This window comes from Sinocyclocheilus anshuiensis, unplaced genomic scaffold (assembly GCF_001515605.1).
Source record: "Sinocyclocheilus anshuiensis isolate Anshui unplaced genomic scaffold, SAMN03320099.WGS_v1.1 scaffold258, whole genome shotgun sequence".
NCBI classification, from domain to species: domain Eukaryota; kingdom Metazoa; phylum Chordata; class Actinopteri; order Cypriniformes; family Cyprinidae; genus Sinocyclocheilus; species Sinocyclocheilus anshuiensis.
Window position 1 is genome coordinate 187693 of NW_015547636.1, and position 9961 is coordinate 197653.

At 34.5% G+C, this 9961-nt stretch overlaps 1 protein-coding gene across 6 annotated transcripts in view; it reads right to left on the reverse strand.

Annotated features, from left to right (window-relative positions):
• The window catches only part of LOC107701816 (uncharacterized), a 21200-nt gene that overhangs the window by 3614 nt on the left and 7625 nt on the right, over positions 1 to 9961 (reverse strand). For 4 of the 6 annotated variants that reach the window (XM_016503936.1, XM_016503935.1, XM_016503933.1 and 1 more), the window contains 9 exons: positions 8054 to 8133; positions 7915 to 7955; positions 6620 to 6676; positions 6422 to 6457; positions 6160 to 6198; positions 5026 to 5208; positions 4636 to 4911; positions 3986 to 4066; positions 2838 to 3086 (listed from right to left, as the gene is read on the reverse strand). In XM_016503936.1, coding sequence (XP_016359422.1) covers positions 2838 to 3086; positions 3986 to 4066; positions 4636 to 4911; positions 5026 to 5208; positions 6160 to 6198; positions 6422 to 6457; positions 6620 to 6676; positions 7915 to 7955; positions 8054 to 8133 — 1042 coding nt within the window. The remainder of the gene's footprint in view (positions 1 to 2837; positions 3087 to 3985; positions 4067 to 4635; positions 4912 to 5025; positions 5209 to 6159; positions 6199 to 6421; positions 6458 to 6619; positions 6677 to 7914; positions 7956 to 8053; positions 8134 to 9961) is intronic. The other 2 variants (XM_016503938.1, XM_016503937.1) reach the window with 2 other exon arrangements.

Below are 9961 nucleotides of genomic sequence, written 5' to 3' on the forward strand. Positions count from 1 at the left end.
AAAGGAGGGGGCTTTGTTGAAAACGACGTGTTTGAGAGAGGCGGGGCATAGAGGACATACAATAATGTACAGTATTTGAAAAATAATGTGTTTTTTGAACATTAATGCATGTCAACATATTCAGTTACACCAAATACACAAAATAATGATCTTTAAAAAAGCATCATATGACCCCTTTAAAGGACCGCTCTGTGTCACCTGTTACACGCACCATCACTGTAAACTGGCCTGTCAATCATCTTGCCACAGTTAACATCCTCCACATTTCATTTAACTTCACTTCCTAACGTACTGGAGAGAAAAGAAGTAGCTTGTTGATCTGCCAGTCGCGGGTCTTTCATGCGGAGAACATTTAAAGGTTAACGACCAAATGGATGTTTATAAAAGTTCACATTGCTGTTGCAGATGAAATATAACAAGGATAACATTAAATAATATTTTTTTTACCAGGTTAAATGTTGATTATTAGTAACTCAAACCCCTTTTTGTAAACCTCTCTACCTAACCGTCAATCACGCGCATCTGCCACATTTATAGTTTTTCTAATGCGTTTTAATCGTGTTTGTAGTTCTGCACGTAATCCTTCGCCAAAGCGCAATGGATTGTGGGCAATTTTAGCCATTAGAGTGTGCACGGATCCACACTTCAAAAATCGACCTGAAATAGTAGACCATCCTATTTGGGACTTTTGGCATACTCTTTTTAACATACTATGCTTTGGGAGACACTTATTCTAATCTCACATACTATTTAGGATTGATAGTATGAACATTGGGACGCAGGGTGAGTATCATTAGGTGTGTTCGACTTGAAGCGGCACTGCAAAGACCGATCAGTGTATGACATCAAAGTACCGCGAGAACTAGGCCCTGTCTCAAATCGCACCCTAAACCCTTGCGGTCTTCCTCTGAGGCCTTGTCCCAAATGGCAAGAAAACGAAGCATTTGAGAGAGGCGGGGCATAGAGGACCTACAATAATGTACAGTATTTGAAAAATAATGTGTTTTTTGAACATTAAAGCATGTCAACATATTCAGTTACACCAAATACACAAAATAATGATCTTTAAAAAAGCATCATATGACCCCTTTAAAGGACCGCTCTGTGTCACCTGTTACACGCACCATCACTGTAAACTGGCCTGTCAATCATCTTGCCACAGTTAACATCCTCCACATTTCATTTAACTTCACTTCCTAACATACTGGAGAGAAAAGAAGTAGCTTGTTGATCTGCCAGTCGCGGGTCTTTCATGCGGAGAACATTTAAAGGTTAACGACCAAATGGATGTTTATAAAAGTTCACATTGCTGTTGCAGATGAAATATAACAATAAATAAATATTTTTTACCAAGATAAATGTTGAATATTAGTAACTCAAACCCCTTTTAGTAAACCTTTCTACCTAACCATCGATCGCGCGCATCCGCCATGTTTGTAGTTTTTCTAACGCGTTTTATTCGTGTTTGTAGTTCTGGACTGAATCCTTCACCAAAGCGTAATGGATTGTGGGCAATATTAGCCATTAGAGTGTGCACGGATCCACACTTCAAAAATCGATCCACACCTCAAAAATCGACCTGAAATAGTAGACCATCTGGGGACTTTTGGCATACTCTTTTCAACATACTATGCTTTGGGACACACTTATTCTAATCTCACATACTATTTAGGATGGATAGTATGAACATTGAGACGCAGGGATAGTGTGACCCATTAAATATAACTATAAAAAATTAATTAATAATAGTGATAATATTATTGCACTTTAGTTAGTTTTTTTTAAATAAAATAATAAAGTGTGATAATTATATTTTAAAACAAAAAGGGAGTATTAAATACAAATACAATTAGTAAACTTAAAAATATTTACTACTTCTTATTTCTATTTTTTTATATGAATTTTCATCATTTTCAACCTTAAAATCAGCAGGCTTTTATTTTGGCGGGTTGCCGGCAAGTAAGTAGAGCATCAGTGAATGAAATGCCACAGTTTTGCATTGTGCTTTGAAAACGGCAGCTGGTAGCCTAGATTTATGCTTTCAATTTGAATAGAAATCTTATACAGTACAGTTTGTCGATCTAAAATGGTAATTGTGCATTAACAGCTGTCATCTATGTCGGTACGCAAATGCGCTGTCAGAACTTATTTATACAGCGCATTTTTAATTTTGGTCACGCATGCGGACCTGCGGACCACTTATGTGCACCCCTGTTTATAAACACAGTGACAAAAATGCATAGTCCTTTTATTAAATTAATAGATAATAAATAAAACCTCCTTTTTGTGAAATAGTTTACTTGAAAGTGTGCTTGTGCTTTAAAATAAATGTCACTTAGATATTTTGCTATATAATGATGTTCAAGTTTGTCTGAAAATAAAAGGCTGCATATGCAAAGAAAGGACAAAAAAAAACATATATATAAATTAAATAATAAAAAATAATACTGTAAAAAATTAGTAATATTTAAAGAATTATTTATAGAAATTAAAGTGATAAAATGTAATAAAAAATAATTCAAATGTAAGTTATAAAAGGAATAAATTATTTAAAATTATAGGAATTAATGAAAGAAATTAATACATTCGTTCAGCAAACATGCATGTAACTGATCAAAATTGATAGTAACGACTTTTATAATGTTACAAATCATTCCTATTTCAAATAAATGCTGTTTTTTTAACTTTCTATTCATCAAATAATCCTGAAAAATGTATCATGATTTCCACAAAAATTTTTGATCAAATAAATGCAGCATTGGGGAGCAGAAGAGACTTTAAAAGCCATTAAAACCTTTGAACAGTACTGTTTTCAGTAGCAGTGAATCCAGACTCACCACCGGCGTGGGCTCCAGTTGAAATTCTGACACATGCTGTTCTGTGTTCTGAGGTTCTTCTGTGTAATGTGATGGTGGTGAACCCACTCTCACCATCTCAATCTGAAGAAAACCATTCTGAGTCACATCGTCCCCCATCGGCAGAGAGCTGATAACCTCACCCATCGGCACTGGATTGCTGTTACACAGAGGTACTGATCCAAGCATATGAGGTGCTGCCGGCACACCTGACACGTTGTAGTATAATCCCTGTGAAACACAAATATCCCCTTTCAATGGCCACCAACACAAACCATACATAACTGGATGTAGCAAAATTGAACTTCCTCTGGAAAAACTGCTGACTGGCTGAAAAAAAAGAGCTTAAGAAGTTAACCTGAACTAACAATGAAAAATAATTGTAAAGCATTTATTTCTCTCAGTTCATAATAATGGCAACCTTTACATTATTAAAATCCAAAGTTTTTTTTCTGTTCATGTTAATGAATGGACCTGAGCTAACATGAATTAACAATGAACAGTTGTACTTATATTAATTAATGTTAACTAATGCCCGGTTCAGACTACAAGATTTTAGCCCGATTTTGCCACGATTTGCTTGACGTAGGGTGTCATGGGGATTCGTAAACGACAATGGGCTTCGGGACACAAGTTTCCATCTTTTCAGCACGTGTAGTGTGTCATAGTGGACGACAACCGATTCCACGTCTGCGATGCTTCACGACATCACGACAGAAACACTAGCATTTTTTTTCCGTCATCCACGACGAGTTCTGTCACATTGAGTTAATATTAGTTAATGCATTAATTAACATTAACTAATTAACCTTATTGTAAAGCGTTACTGCTTTAAGGGCTCCCTGCAGTTCCTCGTTAAAATAAAATTGGTTTAATGTTTAAAAACAAACATTTTAAGACGACCATTAATAGTAGTATTGTAAAAACATTTTGGCCAAATTGTGCAGCCCTACAAACAAGCACAGCAAACCTGGATTTGTGTTATATTTTTTGAAATAAAACTGACATTTTTCTAAACATTTCTAAAATGTTTGTTTATTTTAAGGCTTGTAACTCTTTATTCTAGATTTGTTAATGCCTATGAAACTAATTTCAGAACCAAGGCTAGAAAATGATGTAGAAAATCTTACCTGAGCACTTAGTCCAGAGGTGTTTGAGTACATCTCATTAGACACCATCACTGACCTCTCACTGCCCAAAATATCAGGATCCTAGAAAAATAGTTAACAAAACACTCAGCAAGATAATATAACATTAAATACATTCATGAAAATAAATTCATATTTCTGGATTGAATTACATGGTTGATGGTGACTTTGGTGTAATGCTGCAATCTCCTCATATTGAAATAACCATATTACTGACAACTCATAAAAACCATTAACTTCATTGTTAATCCCATATCCACAAGCTGGAAACAAGTTGTGAAATTAATGGCAGCTCTGACGTCTCTCACTTGACCGTTGTGATGCCATGTGACCAAAATGGGGGCAGTTTCAACACACATTTCTATAATGGCATTTTATTATAGCCACAGTTCTATACCCTTACTTGTTCCTACACAAGCAGTTAGTTGTGAATGAATGTAGTGAGAAAATTTACCGTCATCAACAACAAATTAGCACATGGACCCATTTCGCTATCCCGTAGAAACGAATCATTTAGTTTAACAGCTCAAGAGCTGTGAGCTTGTAATTCTGGTAATTCCGTCTCGAGGTGAAAGCAGCATAAAACTACACTGTTTTAGTGACTGGTTGTGCAACATTTAAAAATCAGAAACCTCCTCTGTGATGGACGGTTCGTCATCATCAATCACGGCCTCAACGAACGCATCTTCTTCATCTTCCTTAAAAGTGTAATTCCATTTCCTCCTTCCTCCCTTCCTGCCATTCATCTTATAATGCCTCAAGTCTTCTTCATCATCATCCTTTACAGACACTTCGTCCTCATCCTCCCAAGGGTTGCTTCCGAATTTCCTTTTTCTTGGTCTCCCGCGTCTCTTGAGCTTGGGCTTCACATTTTTCCTTCTTCGTGGAAGAGATGGATTTAGCATTCCCTGCATGATACGAGAAAACAAGAAACATCTTGCCAAATGCATCTTGCATATGTGGTCAGGTGATAACCTTACTCTTGAGTGATGCCATTAGATGTTAATCACATAAATACGTACATTTGCTCTTTGACCATGAAGCTTTGACTGAAACTTGCACTGACGTAAGCGACATTTCTGCCTTTTCTTGTTACTGCCACCAAACTTGGGCTTGTCCATGCAGAAGTCGCATTTGCCACAGTCGTCTTCACGAAGACACGCATCACACTGTCGGCACATCCTGCGATTGCGTTTTTTTGCAGCCTGAAATCAAGAGTAAAATGTTTTTTTTTTCCATTAATAACGATTGTTAGATGTGAGTAGACCTTAAAAACAAAGTGGTTTTATGAGTTCAGGAATAACCAGGAAAAGAATATTCCATGTCCAATTCATAATATGTTTTAACCATGTAAAGTCTGACATATTAAATCAGCTGACAATAGTCAGAAAATTATATTTTTTTGAAATGGAACAGTTTATTGAGCCTTTAGCCAAAAAACAACAAAAAAAGGTATGCATGTGTTAATAAAATGCAATTTTTTTTTCCCAAGTATCAAAAGCTGATACATCAGGCTTTTATGGTTTTATATATCAATATGGAGCTAACAGAACAAAAATATGCAATTTGGTGCAATTGCTGATATTTATATGACATTCTGGTAGCTTGGAATGTAAATCAAGGAGATCTTTTAACAGTATAGCAGACTACTTACATAAAATGCATATAAATATCAGCTGTTGCTCTATATCTTGCAATAATATGTCATAGTTAGATGATATTTAGCCTAAATGATTATTTTTATGATCAAAGTTCTGTAATGTTTGCTGTGAGGGGAAACATATAATAATCCAATACAATGATGACTGAGAGACAAATAAACGTTCCTCAAAAGCTTGATGATCATATTTCATACACACATTTTAACATGATTTTTCTTAGAAATTGATGTATGGTTAATCAAGTAAACCTAATTATTACTATTATTACTAATAACCTTACATCTAGTTTATTAAATTCTACAAAGATTTTCAGCAGATATCATAAAATATATAAAAAATCTATCACAACTTGAAACTGGACATTTTTACAATTATACTAAAAGGCCCCTCACTTGCTAAAATGGTATGAACTATCAATCAGATGACAGAAGAACACATGTGGAAGATTGTCTACAAGAGGTAAGAGGTTAGAGATTGTGATGCTGAACCACTCACCCAGTCATCCTCATCGTCATCACCATCAGGGACAAAATCCTAAAAAACACATACAATAAAAACCTGGATCAGTATTTTAAGCACTGAATATGTTGCAACAGTGGTGAAGTGTGTAATGTCTGCACTATAAGCAGCACAAACTGAATCCGCCAGTCTCATAAATGGATAGTTATACACTGAACTGATTTACATTGTAAAGGCTTGAAGTATGCAATAGATGAGGGAAAAAAAGGATTTAGCTACATAAAGCATGTACACTCACCATTTTTACCATTTTCTTGCATTTGGGATGTTGTTTCTGCAGGAGACAGAGTGACATTATGTTAATGGTGTGAAGTAGTTCAGCTACTGACAGATTATTTGATGATCTTTGGCAATGCTTTTGTGTATGCTGCAGTTTCATGTGTCAGCCTAAAAATGTTATCAATGTCTCCATATTATGTTATATGATTATTATTACCAGCATTTGTTTTCTTGGATGTTTTGTTTTCCCAACCTCCCACTGATCCTGCCCCACCTTGAAAATAATAATAAAAAAATAAAAAAAACATACAAAAGCATAAAAAATTATGCAAAGGAAATATGATAAACAGAAGTGTTACATTCAACAGAATCAGAAATAAAGGGAAATAATGTTACTAGAAAATAATAATCAAGAAAATAAAAGAATTAGTAAAGAATGCTACCAAAGAAATCCAAGGATAATCTGGACTTTGTTACTAGCTACTTATGGTGAGCAAACAACTGTTTTGGCTCATATATTGAGAGCAGAACAAAAGGGAAACTAGGTTGTTTTAGCTCATATATTATAACGCAAAAGTATCGCCAAAGCCTTATACCTCTCATACAGCTAACATGAACACAGACAAAGCAATACTGCTTCACTTCCACTTCACAACACCAAAAAAAAATAAAAAAAATAAAATAAAAAAATTTCAACCTCCTATGTCCATTAACAAAAAATAATATAGCATTGAGACATAGGAAAAATCATCCTCTTTACATAAGAAATACATAAAAATGATACAAATTTGCTAAATATATTTAAAATATATATTTTTTATTAAAATATGAAACGTTTAAATATTACAATTTAAATTATTAAAAAATAAGACATATTTAGTATATGCATATATAAAACGTATGCATATACTAAACTGTAAAAAACAAAATTGGGATATTTAAAGAAACATTACTACTATAGCAAAAACTGAAAATGTAGACTGCATTTATTACATGTGTGACAAAACAATTTTGTCAACACCGTCATCTGTCAACACAGGGTGTCAGATGTTGCATTTCTCCAACAGATGGACCTAAAAATCTGTTTAAAACCATCATATACTTTCAATTGATTCATCTATCAAAGTCGAGTGTCAGTATATATATATGATACATTTTAGACATGACAGAAGACATTATTTTTATCTGTTGGCGACGTTCAAAAATGGAAAAAAACAGAGGAAGCAGGATCAAAACATAGATCAATTCCGCTGATCTTGTTTAACAGATGAATCCAAAATGATGTTTGGCACATGAACTTCCCGTTTTATCCCAGCTGACGTTCAAAGATGGAAAAAAACAGAGGAAGCAGGATCAAAACAGATCAATTCCGCTGATCTTGTTTAACAGATGAATCCAAAATGATGTTTGGCACATGAACTTCCCGTTTTATCCCAGCCTTAAGAATCAGTGACAGAAAGTAAGGAAAAGCAGGCCTGACAGCTCTTGCGATGACTATTTAATGCTACATACCTTCCTAAACACAATATTTGGAGGAGAGTGCTTCTTCTCTGCTGCAGAAACGAGAAATCAGACAACACAAATCACACAAACATCAAACTTATCCTCTGCTGTTTGCTGAAATGAAGAGTGTAATTACAAATTCCCATACGTTTAGTCCTGTAGCATCTGTAGCACAATGTGTCTCCGATCTTCTGAGCAGAAAATGGGCCGCCACAGCTTTCACATTTACTAAAGAAAGACAAACAACTTTGATTTTATGAAGGTAAATTTAAGACTTTTTGAGACCTTTTTTAGACCAAGTAAAGAAAATTTAAAGAATAAATTGAAGGGAGTATATGTCAATAAGTTCTCTAAAAATAAATATCAAAGGTGCACAAAATGAGTTGTATTCACAACTCCTCAAAGTTTGAAAACACTACTTTAACCAGATATTCACTGCCAGTGTTGGGGGTTACACATTACAAGTAATCAGATTACTTTAAGTAACTAGTTAAGTAAAGCATTACTTTTAAATGTACAAGAAAATATTTAGAGTTACTTTTTCAAATAAGTAACGCAGATTACTTTGTTTTATTCACTGACACTTCTCCCGTCCCTGTGTTGAGAGAAATTATGAGTAGACATTCCATCAGCTGGAGACCTCACTCTTGATGTCAAAGGGCCTTTACAGTTGTCAAAAATATAACTTTTGGGTTTTTGGTTATTAAAAATAAACAAGAAAGCCCAGCCCAGGTGAGAAAAAGTAATGCAAAAGTAACAATGCATTACTTTCCATAAAAAGTAACTATGTAACGCAATTAGTTACTTTTTTTATGGAGTTACGCAATATTGTAATGAGTTACTTTTAAAAGTAACTTTCCCCAATACTGTTCTTTACTTAAATCATTTTACAAAAATAACTGCTTATTAACACTTGCAGAATATCTCTCCTCCCAATCTAGAACCTATACCCTAAAATATGGAAATAATCTGATCAAACTGCAAAAAAAACAAAAAGATTTTCTACCTCCGTATTTGTGTCTTATTTTCCAGTGTAAATGTCTGAACAAAATTGAGTTTAAGATTAAAACAAGAATAAATACCTGCCAATGGGCTCAGAAAAATCAACTTAATTCAAGGGGAAAACAAGTTTTGTTAATTTTGCTTCTCAGAAAACAAGACAATTTCTTTAATTTGCATCCCAAGTAAATGTATCTTCATTTAAGGATGTTTAGATATTTATATCCATATTGAAATTCCATTATCTCTGGAACTGAACCATATAGGGCCTTAAAAATTAAGATGCCAAAAGAGACGTTTGTTAAGACCCAATATCTAAAAGGGCATTATGATATCTTTAATACTTTGAGTTACAGGCCTGCAAACTAGGGCTGGTCCGAATACCATTTTTTGAGCTTCGAAGCTTCAGTAGTAATCAGCAGGGCTTATATGCTCCGAGAATGGACACTGCACTAGTGATACAAAACACAGGTCTGTTAAGAGCAATACTTTTAATAAGGTAGCCTAACATTTTTCTCACAAACAAATCACTCCCAAATCAGAAATTAGCAGCACAGTAATTACTGACACCGTAAAGGGTAGGCTAATTAAATAAAGGAAGAACGAAAAATAAATGAACGAAGTTCAACGAACTATAATAAATAAAAAACACGGTAGCATAGACAAATTATTATTAGGCTGGGCTACTGTACATTTTTTATGACTGCTGTATTCGCAAGTATTTTCCAAGCAAATTAAGTGCATGTTTTTATCATGTGTAAAATTACTGATTAACATGGCGGATAAAAGCAGCTCGTTTTTTTTACACCAACAATATACTATAGGCATACTACTTACAGAACTCAGGTGATTTTTCAAACTTGTGCTGTTGTGGTAGGCCAGTTTGAAATCGCATATTTGGCACACTGCCTTTGTTCTGTCCTCACTCAATTTAAAGTGCTCCCACACAGATGAGGTCTTCGGCATTTTTGTCTTCTCTTCCAGATGAACTGAATCATGACATTCATGACGTTCACTCATGGGCGATTCATATTCAAGCGCGAATGAGAACCGTTTC